This window comes from Staurois parvus, unplaced genomic scaffold (assembly GCF_062004578.1).
Source record: "Staurois parvus isolate SC_StPar_1 unplaced genomic scaffold, SC_StPar_1.0 ptg000485l, whole genome shotgun sequence".
Lineage (NCBI taxonomy): Eukaryota > Metazoa > Chordata > Amphibia > Anura > Ranidae > Staurois > Staurois parvus.
The window spans coordinates 938,658-958,830 of NW_028318281.1; the positions used below are offsets into that span (position 1 = coordinate 938,658).

The following is a 20,173-nucleotide window of genomic DNA, read 5'->3' on the forward strand; positions in this document are numbered from 1 at the left end:
ACTTGAAAATTGCTGTTCATAGACACTTTCCATCCAATCTGACAGAGCTTGAGCGATTCTGCAAAGAAGAATGGGCAGAAATGTTCCTCTCTAGATGTGCAAAGCTGGGAGAGACGTCCCCAAAAAGACTTGCAGCTGGAATTGCAGCCACAGGGGGTCCTACAAAGTATTGACACCGGGGGGCTGAATACAAATGCCGCCACACTTGTCACAGATTTTTTTTGTATTTGTTTTGCCATGAGGCCTCCCCACACTGCAAGGGTTATATACTTTTAAGTCCATGGCTACAGAAATTGGCTGCAATTCCTTATTCCTCCATCAGGCTTTCAAAACATTTTGTGACCGGTCCCCTGAAGCCTCTTCCCCTTGGTGCATCAGTCGGTAGTCATCACATACAACGCAGGACCATTAGCCCTACATTGTATGTGGGGACAGTGAGGGCCCATCACAACCTGGAACAATAGAGAAGACTAGAGTATTGGAGGCCCGGGTACTACCCCTACGTTCATCTTTAAGTTCTCCATAGCAGCATAGCCCACCGTTGGTGGTGAGTAACATGGGGTATCTGAGGAGTTAGGAGGGTGGCTCTGACAGGTAAAGTGAATAACAGTGATTATCTCTTTACAATGGCACGTGAAAGTAGATGGGAGGATATACACTCACCGGCCACTTAATTAGGTCCACCTGTTCAATTGCTTCATAACACAAATTGCTAATCAGCCAATCACATGGCAGCAACTCAATACATTTAGGCATCTAAACTTGGTGAACATGACTTGCTGAAGTTCAAACCAAGTATCAGAACGGGGAAGAAAAATGATTTAGGTGACGCTGAATGTGGCATGGTTGCTGGTGCCAGACGAGTTGGTCTGAGTATTTAAAAAACTGATGATACTGGGATTCTCACACACAACCATCTTTAGGGTTTACAGAGAATGGTCCAAAATAGAGAAATATCCATTGAGTGGCAGTTGTGTGGAGGAAAATGCCTTGATGTCAGAAGAGAATGGGCAGAGTTACTGTTGCCTTTCTGTCATCTCCAACCAAATAGCCACTTGTTACAACCAAGGTATGCAGAATACCATCTCTGAACATACAACATGTCGAACCTTAAAGTAGATGGGCTACAGCAGCAGAAGACCACATCAGGTGCCACTCCTACAGCTAAGAACAGGGAATGGAGGATACAATTCGCACAGGTCACCAAAATTGGACAATAGAAGATTGAATGTCGCAGCTGAAATCAAGATTCATTTTTCCAGATGGTAAGGTCAGAATTTGGCATAAACAACATGAAAGCATGGATCCATCCTGCCTTGTATCAACGGTTCAGGCTGGTGGTGGTGTAATGGTGTGGGGGTTACTTTCTCGGCACACTTTGGGCCCCTTAGTACCAATTGAGCATCGGTTAAACTCCACGGCCTACCTGAAAATTATTGCTGACCATGTCCATCCCTTTATGACTCCAGTGTCCCCATCTTCTGATGGCTCCTTCCAGCAGGATAATGCTCAACGTCACAAAGCTCACATCATCTCCAACTGGTTTCTGGAACATGACAATGAGTTCGCTGTACTCCAATGGCATCCACAGTCACCAGATCTCCATCCAATAGAGCACCTTTGGGATGTGGTGGAACGGGAGATTTGCATCATGGATGTGCAGCCGACAAATCTGCAGCCACTGCGTGATGCTATCATGTCAATATGGACCAAAATCTTTGAGGAACGTTACCAACACCTTGTGGAATCTATGCCATGAAGAATTAAGGCAGTTCTGAAGGCAAAAGGGGTTCCAACCCGGTACTAGCAAGGTGGACCTAATAAAGTGGCCAGTGAGTGTATTAGGCAGCAAGTGACCATGTTGTCCCTGAAGTTGATGTGTTGAAAGCAGAAAAATTGGCCAAGCATAAGGATTTGAGCAACTTTGACAAGGGCCAGATTATAATAGGTCCAACTGGGTCAGAGCAACTCCCAAACTGAAGTTCATATGGGATGTTCCCGGTCTGCAGTGGTCAGGACCAACCCAAAAGTGGTCCAAGGAAGGAAAACTAGTGACATGGTTATGGGTGGCCAAGACTCATTGATGCATATGAGGAGTGAAGGCTGACTTGTGTAGTCTGATCCAATAACAGCTACTGTAGTTCAAATTGCTGGAAAAGTGAATTCTGGTTCTGATAGAAAGGTGTCAGAACACAGATCATTGCAGTTTGTTGTGTATGGAGCTGTGTACTCACAGACCAGTCAGGGTACCCATGCTGACTCGTATCCACAGCCAAAAACGTCTACAATAGGCACATGAGCATCAGAACTGGACCACGGAGCAATGGGAGAAGGTGGCCGGGTCTGATGAATCACGTTTTCTTTGACGTCATGTGGATGGCCGTGTGTGTGTGCATGTGTGTGTGCGTGTGTGTGCGTGCGTCACTTATCCTATCACCTAGTGATGAGAGACGAGTGACTGACAGGTAATACGTGTAACAATGTTATTCGGGATACCGATAAGTACCACGCCCATCCATGGTCATAATATTCACACAAAGCAATCTCCAAAGAGTGTTTTACATATATATATATTTATTAATATGTATGACTTTACAAGATCCGATTAAACAAATATATATATACATGATACACGTGTGTGCATACCTTAGAACAGCAATAAATCACATACCTACGTCACCTACACAACAGTTTATATATCTCTATAATACAGAGTTGGATAATTTTATAGGAAAATATACATTTGTAGAAATACTACAAAAATATAGCAGCATGTAAAACAAGGCTGAACACCAGGTTGTGTTCTCTATAGGATTTGTTGTTGTAAACTTTATAATCCCAAAGCAAAAGCATTTTGTATTCTGCATCTCCCCTGCCGGTAGATACATTCATCCGGAATGTATGCATCTGTAACCAACAAATAAAACATTTAAATCTAAAAACGTATGAGCACTTTTACCTTACCTCTCTAAAGATATCCAGCCAAAGCAATCAAGTGTGCAAATGTCACTTTTTTTCCCTTTGGCCTGCTGTCCCCGAGAGCTGTAATAGAAGCATCAAAGATTCTGCCGGTTCGGACTATCTGAAAAATGTATCTCTACAAATGACGCTGATAGGAGAAGAGAGCGAAGTGACGGAGAGATGAGGTCATTTGTTTGCTGCTTCTCCTTTCACTGTCCAATCATAGGCTGGGGGAGGGGAAGACCTATAAGTGTTACTTAAAGCGGAGTTCCACCCAAAAGGGGAAGTTTGGCTTTAAGCCTTTGTCCCCCGCTCCCCATTAAGGATTGGCACCTTTGGGGAGCGGGTACATGAATTTGACACGTAAACTCCTCGCAAGACTTCCTACTCTCTAGCTCCTTTGTCTCTTCCTCCCATGCATGTCTCCAGGACTTCTCCAGAGCTTCCCCCATCCTCTGGAACTCTACCACAATTTATCAGACTATCACCTACTCTGCTCACTTTTAGGCGATCTCTGAAAACCTATCTCTTCAGGAAAGCCTATCCTGCCCTCAGCTAATAATGGAATCTTCTATTCCTCCTACCAGTCCATCCCCCACAGTTACTATCTTTTGTACCACTAGCCCCTCCCTCTTAGATTGTAAGCTCCAAGGAGCAGGGCCCTCCTATCCCTCTTGTATTGAACTGTATTGTTGCTGTATTGTCTCCCGTTATATTGTAAAGCGCTGAGCAAACTGTTGGCACTATATAAATCCTGTATAATAATAATAATCATACCCACTTTGATCGCCTTGGTGATCGTTAGTGGAAGTTGTCCTCTCCCCTCCCTCCCTGTAGTCTTCTGGGACACGCGACAGGTCCCAGAAGACTACAGGGCCATTCACAAAGCGCAACGCTAATTGCACATGCGCAGTGGGCACCCGGCTGTGAAGACGCAAGCTGTCACAGCTAAGTGCCCACACTGAAGATGTCGGCGCCAGGGAAAGAAGACGGCAGGTGAAACCAGCCATGCTGAGGACACCGCTGGACCGAGGGACAGGTAAGTGGCTGTATTTTAAGTCAGCAGCTACAGTGTTTGTAGCTGCTGACTTTTATTTATTTATTTTTTTTTCATGTGGAACTTCGCTTTAACTGCAGTAGAGAAAATCAGGTCCCCTGCCCTGCCATCAGGGCTGTGTTGTGTGGCAGAGCTGTGTAAACCGAAGGACTGGATGACCAGAAATATAAGTCCTAGGCAGGCAATAAAAATCTCCCAAATACGTATTTCATCTGTGTATATATATATATATATATATATATATATATATATATATATATATATATATATTTATTTATTTATTTATTTTTTTAATTATTAAATATTTAATTTTTTTTATCCGTATATTTATTTCTGCCTGGAGTTCATCTTTTTCTTCTTAAATCTGGGTTAACCATATATATATATATATATATATATATATATATATATATATATATAGCAGTTCGGTGGTGGGCTTTAACGCCACGCTGCCACATACATGAATACAACTGCAATTCCTGTTGTGTGCTGGGAGCGCACTCCCGATCACGTGATCATTGTAACAGCCAATCACAGTGATCAGGTGATCGGGAAGCCCGTGTTAAATCTTAAAGGGCCAGCTCCTATTAGCTGGAATGGGTTAAAAAAAAATATTGTTGAATTAACATATTTCAAACATTTCCTGAACAAGTTCTACAGAGGCAATGAAACTCGAACAATGCATTTTCCTTGCTGGTTTAGTGACCTCAATAAGCAACAAAACAAAGATCCATCCATTACCACGATGGAAGGTTTTTGGTTTTTTTACAAATCTGCCCCAGTTTAGTGTATTTTATAACTATAACTAAAATATATTATATGTAAAGTCTTTACACAAATACTAATGAAAAATAAAACAAAGGATCAGACTTCTTCCTGCTAAGAGTTCATTTAGGAGGGAATTCTCTTCTCCAATGAAAGGCAGTTCAGGTGAGCACACCTTATGTCTGGCAAATGACAAATTTAGGAGTGTTTAAAGAAGCCCTACTGCAGGTAAACTGCACCCAGATCCACACTTTGTCCAACTGCAAGAAATTGGCAGTTGACTATGTAGAAAAGTGGAATGAGAGAAGTCTGTCTTTAATAAATAGTACTTTGGCCTACAAAGTGTGAGATACCAAGATTTACAGGAATAGCAGGCTCTGCAGTCATGCTCCATTGGGTACAACACTTGGAAATTCCATCATTTGGACATCCAGAATTCTCCTCGCATCTTTAATAAAATAAGAAGATCTTCGTATTCCCTTTTCGAAGTATAAGACTGTTCTCCAATACTGAGCCAATATCTGAAGTCCTGAATCCCAATTCCAGGACTTAAATCCGATGACGCCTGCTTGTCGGCAACCACCGATCATATGACTCCATTGTACTCTGACATCTACAGACTGTGTACTCGAAGGAAGGCTTCAATCTCCATTGGCTCACTCCACTTTCCATATGGCCACTTTGCCGTCCTCCTCTCCGGAGCCGCTTAGCACATAGCGGTCCTCTGCAGAGCACAGAGATTTCACTATATCTGTATGTGCCACCAGTTCCTTCTCCACACTCTTCTTCTCCGTGTCGATGACGTAGATCTTCCCTTTGGTCTTACCCTGAGAGATTCCCTGGCTGCCAACCCAGATCTAAGAAGAATAAACACAGGTGAACAAACCCCAAAAATATCAAAACAGCAAACAGTGGGGTAGGGGAGGAATGTGTGTCAGATATATACTACTGCCAGTGTCCCCACTGGCAGTCCTCACTTCCTTCTCAGTGTCAAAGAGCAGGAAGTGATAGAGGAATGTTCCAATAGGGGGACAAACAGAAACTCTTATTTTGGAATACAACTGTTTTGCCAACTGTTCCTTTTTGTCCTTGTTACTGCCAGGACTTCAAGAACTCCTACTCAAAGAACCCCTGCCAGGACTTTTGATGGTACCCCCAGAATTCTGCCAGGACTTCCAATGGTACTAAAAGAATTCTGTCAAAACCTCCAAATGGTACTCGCAGAATCCTGCCAGCACTTCTAATGGTATTCCCAGAATCCTTGTCATGATTTCCACTAGTGCTCCCAGAATCCCTGCCAGGACTTCCAATGGTACTCTCAGAATCCCTGCCAGGAAATACCAATTGTAATTGCAGAATTGCCGCCAAAACTTTCAATGGTACTCTAAAAATCCCTGTCAGGACTTTCAATGGTACTTTCAAAATCCCTGGCAGAATGTCCAAAAGTACTTGCAGAATTCCTGCCAGGAATAACAATGGTAATTGCAGAATTCCAGCCAGGACTTCCAATGGTGCCTGTAGAATCCTTTGTCAGGACTTTCCATGGTACTAGCAGAATCCCTGTCAAGACTTCCAATGGTACTCTAAGATTCCTGCTAGCACTTCCAATGGTGCTTGCAGAATCCTGCCAGGAGTTCCAATAGTACACACAGAATCCCTGCCAGGAATTACCAATGGTAATCGCAGAATCCCTAGCAGGACTTCCAATGGTGCTTGCAGAATCCTGCCAGGACTTCCAATGGTGCTTGCAGAATCCTGCCAGGACTTCCAATGGTGCTTGCAGAATCCTGCCAGGACTTCCAATGGTGCTTGCAGAATCCTGCCAGGACTTCCAATGGTGCTTGCAGAATCCTGCCAGGACTTCCAATGGTGCTTGCAGAATCCTGCCAGGACTTCCAATGGTGCTTGCAGAATCCTGCCAGGACTTCCAATGGTGCTTGCAGAATCCTGCCAGGACTTCCAATGGTGCTTGCAGAATCCTGCCAGGACTTCCAATGGTGCTTGCAGAATCCTGCCAGGACGTCCAATGGTGCTTGCAGAATCCTGCCAGGACTTCCAATGGTGCTTGCAGAACCCTGCCAGGACTTCCAATGGTGCTTGCAGAATCCTGCCAGGACTTCCAATGGTGCTTGCAGAATCCTGCCAGGACTTCCAATGGTGCTTGCAGAATCCTGCCAGGACTTCCAATGGTGCTTGCAGAATCCTGCCAGGACTTCCAATGGTGCTTGCAGAATCCTGCCAGGATTTCCAATGGTACTCGCAGAATCCTGCCAGGACTTCCAATGGTGCTTGCAGAATCCTGCCAGGAATTCCAATGGTGCTTGCAGAATCCTGCCAAGACTTCCAATGGTGCTTGCAGAATCCTGCCAGGCCTTCCAATGGTGCTTGCAGAATCCTACCAGGACTTTCAATGTTGCTTGCAGAATCCTGCCAGGCCTTCCAATGGTACTCGCAGAATCCTGCCAGGACTCCCAATTGTACCAGCAAAATCCTGCCAGGACTCCCAATGGTATTTACAGAATCACTGGCAGGACTTCAAATGGTACAGGTAGAATTCCTGCTAAGACTCCCAAGGTTATTTGCCGAATCCTACTAGGACTCCCTTGCAAAATCCCTGCCAGGAATTCTTCAAAAAGTTCCCTAAAATAATGCTGGGTGTATCCTCCAAGAGGTTGTAAACTTCACCTTTGAAATGTTCGGTGCTGTGTCCTATCGCTAGCTATCCTTTGTGCTTGTTCCTGACCCAGATTGACCAGACTACTCTCTTGCTTGCCCACAACCTCATCCTAGACCTGACTACTCTCTCGCCTGCCAATGACTTCTGCTGGGACCTGACTACTCTTATGCCAAGCATTTTGCATAGTCTCCACACCATAACCATTCTTTTCCAGCTCTCCCCTAGTTGGGCAATCCTGAGGGCCACAACTGTTGACAGCTTGCAGCAAACAAAACTAGGATCACTAGGACTTCTGGTCCATCTCCGCCATGGGGAGCTCTGGTGAAGACCAGCCTGTGCCTCGAGTGAGCCTGTCATCTCCCATAAAAGTCCTGGTGACTAGAAGTGAGTGAACCTCTGAAAAGTTCAATCAGTGGTTCACCCAAACTGTTCAAAAATTCACAATCCTGTGAAAATTCAAAATTTCTGAAGTCGCAAACCCGTAAGGAAGTCAACGTAGATCTGGCTCCATCAAAGTGTGTAATAAGAGCATACAATGATGCAAAATCGTGCAGAATGGTTTGGGAAGCTCCTGGCATCCTCATGAGATGGGGCCAAAAATATTGTCTGGGCCGCTTCCTTTACAGATTCCACCAGGCATATGAAGACAGAAGAGGGGACTCGGTGGCACTGGCAGTCAAGCAAAGGGTGCTCAGGCAATACCAGAAGCAGATATAGGGCAGAAACAATCTTTGAAGGAACTTTAAGTCCCTTTCTTCCAGAAGCCTTCAGAAATACGGGCCATTAAACACAGCCTAACACATTCGACTGTCCATGTTTGAGAAATTCAGAGCGCATTTAACATCATGTGAAACCACAAAGCGTCAACATTAGCCTACAGCACCCCCTGCTGGACAGGCCTGAAAAAACAAAAAAGGCTATGTACAATTATACAACAATAGTGCTCAAATGTCACTCAATTGCACCAAATTCAGACTAATATGAGATATGTTTGGATTAGGGGCGGACTGACCATTTGGAAACTCAGGCACTGCCCGAGGACCCGGGGTCAGTAGGGGGCCCCATGAGATGCCCCTGGTACCTTTTTCATAGGCTTTTTTGAGTTTGGGCAAGGACACAGGGGCCCATGATCCCCTATTGCCCAGGGGCCCCATGATCCCCTATTCATAACAGCTTCTTTTTGATTGTTCACTCTCTCATGTTGTGATCCTCTTGAAAATAATTCCCACCCCCAAAAAAGCTGGACGATCCCGATGGCCTCTTACCTGCTGCTTGACCTTCAGCAAACACGTGACAAGCCAACAGTCCTGCAGTACAATCCTGTGCGGGGGTTTGGAGAAATCTTTTGTGTCAAACACGCAGATCTCACCGGCCCTTTTACTCGCCGCCCACAACTGGCACTTCTAAAACAGAGCAAGAAAAGCCGTCAGCACCAGCCAATCAACACACTGCGCAATGGTTTGCCGCCTGGCACACTACTCCGTACCTCCGAGAAGAGCTGGATGGAGGAAAGCGCTGGGCTGTTCTTACGGATGTTCTCTGTGATCTCCATCTTCTTGCACAGCTGCCCATTTCTCCTTGTTACAATGATCAAATCTTTGGTACCTTCAGAATGGCGGAAACAAGAGATTAATACCGGGCTTTATGAAAACTCTAGAAGTAGTTGTGGCTTGTAGTGACCAGGATGTGTGTTGCAGGCTCTATAGGTCCATAATGACTACACAGCGTAGAACAAGGAGTATTCCTGCAGAAGGGAAGCTCAGGTACAGCGAATGGCAAGATCTGAATCCTGAGAGTCCACATTCAGGGAATATACCCGTACGGTGTGCGCATGTTTTTGTGAGTACCAACATTTACCGGCATGCAGCCATGTACAACCATTCATGTCTATGGGGCAGCTGGGCACAGGGCCTAGGCTTCCAGGGCACAGAAATATACCCAGTTTTATGCTGTATAGGGCGTCACATGCCTGTGTGCACAAGGCCCAAATCAAGTGATCTTAGGTTTAAGTTGGCTAAATACACAGCTCAAAAAATGAAAGGAAGACTTTGAAAACCCATCAGATATCAATAGGGAAACATCTGCAGGATCTCTATACTGATATGGACCGGGTAATGTGATAGGAATGTAAGGATGCCCCATGGATTGTAGGTCGATCATTTTCATTTCCATTAGAGGACTGAATTCAAAGACACCCCGAAAATCAAAATTATGCAGCAGGCGAGTCCATTTTGCTGGAATGTCATTGCAGCAACTCAGAATGGTCCTCAGTAGTTCGTATGGCCCCCACGTGCTTGTATGCATGCCTGACAACGTCGGGGGAGGCTCCTAATGAGACCACGGATGGTGTCCTGAGGGATTTCCTCCCAGATCTGGACCAGGACATCGCTGAGCTCCTAGACAGTCTGAGGTGCAACCTGGCAGCGTTGGATGGACCGAAATATGATATCCCAAAGGTGTTCTATTGGATTTAGGTCAGGCTAGCATGGGGGCCATTCAAAGGTATCAATTCCTTCATCCTCCATGAACTGCCTGCATACTCTCCCCACATGAGGCCGGGCATTGTTGTGCACCAGGAGGAACCCAGGACCCACTACACCAGTGTAGGGTCTGACAATGGGTCCAAGGATTTCATCCTGATACCTAATGGCAGTCAGGGGGCCATTGTCTAACCTGTAGAGGTCTGTGCGTCCCTCCATGGATATGCCTCCCCAGACCATCACTGACCCCCCACCAAAACGGTCATGCTGAGCCATGTTACAGGCAGCAGAACGTTCTCCACGGCTTCTCCAGACCCTTTCATGTCTGTCACATGTGCTCAGGGTGAACCTGCTCTCATCTGTGAAAAGCACAGGGGGCCAGTGGTGGACCTGCCAATTCCGGTATTCAATGGAAAATGCCAATGGAGCTCTATGGTGCCGGGCAGTGAGCACAGGGCCCACTAGAGGACGTTGGGCCCTCAGGCCACCCTCATGAAGTATGTTTCTGATTTTTTGGTCAGAGACATTCCCACCAGTGGCCTGCTGGATGTAATTTTGTAGGGCTCTGGCAGTGCTCATCCTGTTCCTCCTTGCACAAAGGAGCAGATACCAGTCCTGCTGATAGGTTAAGGACCTTCTACGGCCCTGTCCAGCTCTCCTAGAGTAACTGTCTCCTGGAATCTCCTCCATGCTCTTGAGACTGTGCTGGGAGACACAGCAAACCTTCTGACAATGGCACATATTAATGTGCCATCCTGGAGGAGCTGGACTGCCTGTGCAACCTCTGTAGGGTCCATGTATCACCTCATACTACCAGTAGTGACACTGACCCTAGCCAAAGGCAAAACTAGTGGAAAAAAATCAGAAAAGAGTAGGGAAAAAATGTCAGTGGCCTCCACCTATAAAACCATTCCTGTTTTGGGGGTTGTCTCATTGTTGCCCATCTAATGAACCTGTTGTTAATTTCGTTAACACCAAAGCAGCTGAAACTGATTAACAACCCCCTCTGCTGCTTACCTGACCAGATCCATATCCCAGGAGTTTCATTCACTTGGTGCTAGACTCTGATGGAAAAGTCCTCCTTTAATTTTTTTGAGCAGTGTATATTACAGGACAGGTGCATTCAAATAAAAGTGTGCAAAATCTAACACTTTTTTTATACACTTCAGCCACATCCTAAGTAGAAAAGCCTGTCCCCTGCCAGCATGCTGCAGGAAAACACACTTGTTCTCTGCGTAGTAGTGGTCTCTCTGCAGAGATCCAACTCACCCCCTGCCAAGTCAGCGATTAGGCTTAATCACCATGGAGCTGCCATAGGTCTTAGTAGGGGGGCGTATCAAACCTCTGCAGAAAGACCACTGCTTCAACACAAAGAGCAAGGTTACTTCTTTACAGCATGCTGGCATGTGACAGGTTGTTCTACTCAGGCTGTGGCTGCTTTTTAAATAAAAACTGGAAGTGCTTGTTTACACCAGCCCACAGTGTTTTCCTATAGGGCCTGGTGTCCGCAGTGGGAGGGAAGAAGGTACAGACAAAACGATTCTGGCCATCCGGTTTAGATGCCAATTTGCATATCAGCATTCTCCCACCATCGGACACTGCAACAAAAGTCATAAAAAGGACCTCCGTCTCCAGGTTCCCCATTCAGTTCCAACCATGCTCCAATCCCTGAAGCATCACTCAGATTTTTTTTTTATTTAAAAACAACCAAAACATACAGTTGTGCTCAAAAGTTTGCATCCCCTGGCAGAAATTGTGAATTTTTGGCATTGATATTGAAAATATGACTGATCACGCCAAGAAATGCTCTTTTATTGAAGGATGATGATCATATGAAGCCATTTATTATCACAGAGTTGTTTGGCTCCTTTTTAAATCATAATGATAACAGAAATCACCCAAATGGCCTGGATCAGAAATCTCCGCCCCCATATCAGAAGTCTCTGCCCCCATATCAGAAGTCTCCGCCCCCTGGAATGTTCGGCCTTGGTACAGACACACAAGGTGACACACATGGGTTACAATGCCAATTAGAGGTAATGTCCCACATTTGTGGCTTTTTAAATTGCAATCAGTGTCAGTGTATAAATAGTCAATGAGTTTGTTAGCTCTTACATGGAAGCACTGACTAGGCTAGATACTGAGCCATGGGGAGCAGAAAAGAACTGTCAAAAGTCCTGCGTAACAAGGTAATGGAACTTTATAAAGATGGAAAAGGACATAAAAAGATGTCCAAAGCCTCTGTCTGGACAGTGCTGATTGGCCCACATGCACTCTCCCAATACACACCAAACTGAGCATGTGCAGAGTGACTCCACACAACACGTCTTAACAGGAAATAAAAGGGGGACACTGGAAGAAGGGGAGGGTCAGAGAAGAAAGGATCAAACAGCGTTTTTACACAATGCAGAGGATTAACCCCTTAGCTTCCACAGTGAGTATAACAAGCATGCTTTACTGCATCTACAGACTGATTATACTGCTGGGGGTTTAGTAACACTTTAAAGAAAACAAACTAGACTATAAATTATTATATGCTCTTGCAGTACTATAATAGCAACTATCTATAATAACTTGGTTCTTGTGCATGTCAATGCCTCTTTGGCTGTTTCTGAAGACAGGATTGTCTGTGTTTACTATTCAAATGCAGACAGGTTACATGAGCAGTATATAGGATATGGGGATTGGGTGAAATGAGGGGGAGGGGTTGGGGTACGGGGGGGGGGGGGGATTTTGGACTTACAGTACATCAGCAGGTCATTGTACAGCTTCATAGAGGTGATGTCATATTTCAGCTGGAACTTGTGATTGACCTTCAGTGTGTTCACATCCCAGGCAAAGACATTGCCATCCGCACTGCAGGAGTACGCCAGCCTGCGTCCAAACACAAAGCAAAGGATGTCAGACACAAGTGGAGTGGAGAGATGTCTGTGTTCAAATCCATACAGCTTACATATACATTTATTTTATTTATTCCAGGTACTTATATAGCGCCGTCAATTTACGCAGCACTTTACATATATATTGTACATTCACATCAGTCCCTAACCCTCAAGGGGTGTACAATCTAAGGTCCCTAACTCACATTCATACATACACATACTAGGGACAATTTACACAGGAGCCAATTCACCTACCAGCATGTCTTTGGAGTGTGGGAGGAAACCGGAGTATCCAGAGGAAACTCACACAGGCACAGGGAGAACATGCAAACTGAGGTAGGCAGGCAGGTGGTGCTGTGGTTGGGATTCGAACCAACGACCCTTGTGCTGCCAGGCGGAAGTGCTAACCATTTAGCCACTGTGCTGCCCCTTGTGTTATATACATAACATACATACACACACATATATATATACAGTTGTGTTCAAAATAATAGCAGTCAGACATCACTAACTGGATCAATCACTGTTTTTGGTAGAAATGATATTTCTACATGGCAAATAATTTCCTAGCAGGTGTAGTAGAGTAATAGAAATCCAACAGACCCAACAGTCATGACATGCATGCTGCTGATTCTGTGTCATTGAATCACTCATTGAAAGGGGCGTGTTCAAAATAATAGTGTGGAGTTCTATTAGTGAGGTCATTCATTCTTTGAAAAACAGGTGGCAATTATTGCCCTTATTGAAGGAAGGAAGGCAGCAAATGTTGTACATGCTGGTTACAGTGCATTTCTCTCTGAAATTCTGAGGAAAATGGGTCGTTCCAGACATTGTTCAGAAGAACAGCGTACCTTGATTAAAAAGTTGATTGGAGAGGGGAAAACATATAAAGAAGTGCAGAGAATGATCGGCTGCTCAGCTAAAATGATCACAAATGCTTTAAAATGGCAACCAAAACCTGAAAGACGTGGAAGAAAGCGAAAAACTACCATTGGAATGGATAGAAGAATAGGCAAAATGGCGCGGACTCAGCCAACAATCAGCTCCAGGAAGATGAAAGAAGGTGTGACGTTCCCTGTGAGGACTGTTACAATTAGAAGACGCCGATGTGAAGCCAAGCTATCTGCAAGAAGCCCCCGCAAAGTCCCACTGTTGGAAAAAAGACGTGTGCTGAAGAGGTTACAATCTGCCAAAGAGCACATTGACTGGCCTAAAGAGAAATGGGGCAACATTTTGTGGACTGATGAAAGTAAGATTGTTCTTTTTGGGTCTAGTGGGCGGAGACAGTTTGTCAGACGACCCCCAAACACTGAATTCAAGCCACAGTACACTGTGAAGACCGTGAAGCATGGTGGTGCAAGCATCATGATATGGGGATGTTTCTCATACTACGGTGTTGGTCCTATTTATCGCATACCAGGGATCATGGATCAGTTTGAATACATCAGAATACTTGAAGAGGTCATGCTGCCTTATGCTGAAGAGGAAATGCCCTTGAAATGGGTGTTCCAACAAGACAACGACCCCAAACACACCAGTAAACGTGCAACATCTTGGTTCCAGACCAACAAGATGGACGTTATGGAGTGGCCAGCCCAATCCCCGGATCTTCATCCAATAGAAAACTTGTGGGGTGACATCAAAAATGCAGTTTCTGAGGCAAAACCAAGAAATAGAGAAGAACTGTGGAATGTGGTCCAATCATCTTGGGCTGGAATACCTGATCACAGGGGCCAGAAGTTGGGTGACTCCATGCAACACAGATGTACAGCAGTTCTCAGAAACAGTGCGACTACAACCAAATATTAATGAAGTCATTCAAAGGAAAGCAAAATCTTCAAACATTTCTCAGTTTATATAGCGAATGTTTGAGTTTGTAAAGAAGAATACAAACACTGCGATTTTTTTGAACCGTCTAATATTCACTTTTCTTCCATTTTTTTAGAGGAACAACACAAATTTGATGTATTTTTCTTCATGTTTTGATTTGGAATAGAATGTGTCGTGTTCCCAATGCATTTGTGTGGATGGAAATAAAAGCTATTAGAAGGATTTTCAGCTTTATTCACTTTTTTCAACACACTGCTATTATTCTGAACACAACTGTATATAAGGGTGGGACTACATAATAACATGCATCTCCCCTCCCTGTAGATTGTAAGCTCCACGAGCCGGGCCCTCCTATTCCTTCTGTACTGAACTGTATTGTAATTGTACTGTCTCCCTTATATTGTAAAGCGCAAACTGTTGGCGCAATATAAATCCTGTATAATAATAACAGTGAAAACACAGAATGAATCTCCTGTATAACACTGTTCTCCCTTACATATTGCTAACAAAGAAAGCATAAAAACATGAAAATAACTCCCTGGCTAGCACCACACCAATCCCGCACATGTGCACTCAGCGTACTAGCCAGGAAATCTTGAGGGTTTTTTTCTCAAAAAGTTTTTTTGGCCAGAATCCAAAAAAGTTACGTCACATCGCACTATTCAGCAAGTAGTGCGAAATGATATATTCGAGCAAAAAGCCAAGGAAAAACCATAGCACAAGAGCGTATGACACAATTGTCAAGGTATCCAGTGCAATAAAAGTTTATCAACAGTCATTGTCTCCCAGAATTTTTTGTTTCATAAGCTATGAAAGAAATACCGTAGCACACGCACAAAAAAAAAAAAAAAAAAGTGTTTTGTTCAGTACATAATGAAAAAAAGGTACCAAGTCCTCCCCTCTCTATTCCCTCCACAGCCAGGCAACACATCAGGGCCCGAGCTTGGTCCATGTTCAGAACTACCACAGGCCCGCCAGACTAATTATTGAATTACAAAGAGGTGACATCACTCCTTGAAATGTCTTCTAGAGTGGCAGGAGAATCCACCTATCAGAAGCAAATTTGGGGAAAATCTTATTGTTTACATGTTGCTGTGCTATTGGCAAAGTGTAAACAATAGGATTCCAGGAACAGAGCACGGGGGTGCGGGCGTAGTACTGGCAGCATGTCATCAATAAGGAAGCAGCCAGATCATTAGATTGCCTTAGTCAGGGCTGCTGTCAGAAACCATGGGGCCCCATACAGCCAACCTGACAACACCCCCCCCCCCCACCAAAGAAGTTTACTATGCTTCAGTTATGAATGAACACAGTGAGGGATCGTTACCAATCACTCATTGTGTTCATTTAGAAAAGGAAGGGGCTCCATCCTGAAGGACCCTATTGTGTGCTTGCAGCTGCCGGTAAGGGCATCATTAGATGCCCTTAGTCAGGGCTGCTGTTAGAAACCATGGGACCCCATACAGCCAACATGACAACACACCCCCCCCAACAAAAAAGTTTACTATGCTTCAGTTATGAATGGACACAGTGAGGGATCGTTACCAATCACTCATTGTGTTCATTTAGAAAAGGAAGGGCTCCATCCTGAAGGACCCTATTGTGTGCTTGCAGCTGCCGGTAAGGGCATCATTAGATGCCCTTAGTCAGGGCTGCTGTTAGAAACCATGGGACCCCATACAGCCAACATGACAACACACCCCCCCCCCTCCCCCCAACAAAAAAGTTTACTATGCTTCAGTTATGAATGGACACAGTGATGGATCGTTACCAATCACTCATTGTGTTCATTTAGAAAAGGAAGGGGCTCCATCCTGAAGGACCCTATTGTGTGCTTGCAGCTGCCGGTATGCCCTTAGTCAGGGCTGCTGTTAGAAACCATGGGACCACATACAGCCAACCTGACAACTTCCCTTCCCCCCCAAACAAAGAAGTTTACTACGCTTCAGTTATGAATGGACACAGTGAGGGATCGGTACCAATCACTCATTGTGTTCATTTAGAAAAGGAAGGGGCTCCATCCTGAAGGACCCTATTGTGTGCTTGCAGCTGCCGGTGAGAAGGAGAGGAAAGAAGCCAGCAGCACTGTGGGGGTGTGGGCAACAGGGGAAAATGCATGGTGCACAGGGAGGGTAATGGGTGCGGCAGGGGGGCAATTACAGAACGGATCCCCTGTATGGTTCTTCTCTGCAGCAGCTGAAAACCAACGAGAGGAAGAGGAAGTCAGCTTTCAGCTGCTGCAGAGAAAGCCATACAGTGCCTGCCCCCCCCCCCCTTCCCTACTGGCCTGGGGCCCTGTACAGGAGGACTGGCGTTACCCCCTTATCCACGGCTCTGCCCTTAGTGAAGAAGGCTGCTTGGAACAGAAGGGAAGTGGACCAGAATGCAAGGTAATGGTAGTATAGTTTTTTGCAATAAACATGTAAAAAAAAAAAATGACTGTGCTTTGCATCCGTTGTGATAGACATAATTAGTGACAGGTCCTCTTTATGGAGAAATATGGGGTCAATAGGACCCCACATCTCTCCTCTGCAATGTAAAGCATTAGATCAAAAAAAAGGATTGCTCTAGTGCTTTAACAAACAAAAACTGGAAGTGACATCGCTCCGGTCCTCCAAGGGAATAGAGATGAGTGGAGGCCATCTTACCTTCACCCATCTCTATGCCCAGCGCCGGGATCGTTCGATGGTTTCTCAGGTAAGGCTGAGAACTACTGAGCGGTGGCTGAAGAGGGCGGCAGCAGCGAGGGGGCAGGGTTTTTTCAGCACCTGTATCGATGCTTTTTTTCATATTGGCCAACGGCTTTTCGGCCAAAACGCTTTGCCCACCGAAATTTCGGTGCACCCCTACAAATTTCATTTTGGATATGGACTAGAAGGGGTTTGAACCCCTCTGTCAGGTTTTCTATTGTTGTCTGAAACCATTGGGGAGATTTCCCTTCACTCTCTGGACTGGAGACACAAGACGTGAGAGGGAATCAGTCCCCCTTAGATAAGATGTTGCTGGAAAAAATGTCACCATTGAAAGGCGTTCCCCTTACATTTTCTCTGGTAACAAGTTTAATATTTAGTATTCGCTCACCTTCCGTCTCATTGGCAATGGACCATTAGAAGGGGTGACACTCCTGGCAAAAGACAACCTGACAGAGGGTCTAACCCTTCCACACTGTATTCTATAGTTTGAGGTGTTCCCATAGGGTGGTGCTATGAAAACCAGTGATAAATTCCTCGTGCCACGTCCCAACATTCATTGTATACACTAGACTTCCACGCTGTATGCTTTGGCTGTAGATCCATTTGAACTAAGGTTCAATACCCTGAAGAGTTCCTTCTCCAGCTGTCTGGAGACTCATTTCTTACCTCTTCTGAACATCGCTGGTGTCGCTAACAATGTCTACTACCTCGTCCCGGTGGTCACTTAGCTGCTTGTTACAGGACATACTGTGAATGTTGATGATGTAAATCGTGGAATCACTCGATCCGATCCACACGTGAGTTGAATCCACTCCCACCATGCACCTCTAGAGGGAGAAACAGTGTTAAATGTCAGACATTGAAAAAAATATATACAGCGGGTAAAATATGTATTGAACACACCACCATTTTCCTCAGTAAATATTTTTCTAAAAGGTGCTATTGACATGAAATGTTTCCCACATGTCGGCAACAACCCAAGCGATCCATACATATAAAGAAAAGATATAAGTTCAGAAACTAAGTTATGTGTAATAAAATGGAATGACTCAGGGAAAAAGTATTGAACACGCTAACTGAAATTTATGTAATACTTGGTACAAAATCCTTTGTTGGTAATGACAGCTCCAAGATGCCTCCTGTATGGAGAAATGAGTGGCATGCATGGTTCAGGTGTGATTGTGGCCCATTCTTCCACACTTCAGTGGGCCTTCTCTATGAACTCTGATCTTTAGTTCTTGCCATAGATTTTCTATTCGATTCAAGTCAGGTGATTGGCTGGGCCATTCTAGCAACTTTATCTTCTTTCTTTGAAACCAATTGAGAGTTTCCTTGGCTTTGTGTTTGCTGCACAAAATATATATATATATATACATACACACACACGTGATTGTGCAGTTCTGGGTCAGGCCATTTGACCGGACGATTCCCTGCCGGCACCCAGCAATTGTCGAGTATCTCCGACGGGGGAGAGACATATGTATAAAAAACACAGATCTCATCTTTGTCAGCTCCTGCACGCTGCTTTGTATGGCTCTGCATAGCAGAGCCATACAAAGCAGTGTGCTCAGTGTAAAGCACACATACAGCAAAACAGCACACAGTTAACCCTTTGATTGCCCCAGATGTTAACCCCCTTACTCCACAGTGCTATTAGTACAGTGTCACTGCTTTTTATTAGCACCCATCACTGTATTGGTGTCACTGGGGATGTCAGTCACATCAAGTCAGTTCCTCCCAGTGTCAGTCCCGCTATAAGTCTCTGATCGCCGCCATTACTAGTAAAAATAAATAAATATTCCAGTATCTATACCGCCATTTGTAGACGCTATAACTTTTGCGTAAACCAATTAATTTACACGTATTGGGATTTGTTTTAGCAAAGACATGGAGCAGAATACATTTTGGCCTAAATTTATGACAAACATTTTTATTGGATATGTTTAATAGCAAAAAGTCAAAAATATTGTTTTTTTTATCCTCAAAATTGTCGGTCTTTCTTTGTTTATAGCGCAAAAAATAAATGCATAGGCGATCAAATACCACCGAAAGAAAGCTCAATTTGTCAGTTAAAGTAAGGCAGCGCCGTATTGCAAAAAATGGTCTGGTCAGGAAGGGGGGAAATCTTCTGGAGGGCAAGTGGTTAAACAAGCTTCAACATGTGTTTTCTTCAGCAATGGAGTCTTGCGTGGTGACGTGCATACAGGCCATTGGGGTGAGGCATTACTTATTGTTTTCTTTGAAACAATTGTACCTGCTAATTCCAGGTCTTTCTGAAGCTCTCCACAAGTGGTCCTTGGCTCTTGGACAACTCTTCTGATAATTATTTTTACTCTTCTGTCAGAAATCTTGCGAGGAGCAGCTGGTTGTGGCCAGTTTATGATAAAATTATGTTCTATCTACTTCCAGATTTTGGCCCCAACAGTGCTCACATAACATTCAAAAGTTTAGAAATCTTTCTGTAACCAATGCCATCAGTATGTTTTGCAACAATAAGGTTTTGAAGGTCTTGAGAGAGCCCTTTGCTTTTACCCATCATGAGATGTTTCTCCTGTGACACCTTGGTAATGAGACACCTTTTTTAGGCTGATATTAATTTGCAGCAACAAGGGGCAGGATTGCTTTCTAATTACTGATAGGATTTCAGCTGGTGTCTTGGCTTTCCGTGCCTTTTTGTATCTCCCTTTCTTCATGTGTTCAATACTTTTTCTCTGTGTCATTCCATTTTATTACACATAATTTAATTTCTAGACTGATTTATTTTGGTTTTCGTTGTATGTATGGATTGCATTGGTTGTTACCGACATGTGGGGAAAATTTCATGTCAG

General features: G+C 44.5%; 1 protein-coding gene across 1 annotated transcript in view; it reads right to left on the reverse strand.

Moving 5' to 3' along the window:
- Positions 1-2,554: 2,554 nt before the first annotated feature.
- The window catches only part of DENND3 (DENN domain containing 3), a 165,834-nt gene continuing 148,215 nt past the window's right edge, over positions 2,555-20,173 (reverse strand). Inside the window, exons 19-23 of the mRNA XM_089689537.1 lie at positions 18,012-18,172; positions 12,684-12,814; positions 8,947-9,065; positions 8,726-8,863; positions 2,555-5,640 (exon numbers count right to left, since the gene is read on the reverse strand). Of these exons, the coding sequence (XP_089545663.1) occupies positions 5,440-5,640; positions 8,726-8,863; positions 8,947-9,065; positions 12,684-12,814; positions 18,012-18,172 (750 nt within the window). The 3' untranslated portion in view covers positions 2,555-5,439. The remainder of the gene's footprint in view (positions 5,641-8,725; positions 8,864-8,946; positions 9,066-12,683; positions 12,815-18,011; positions 18,173-20,173) is intronic.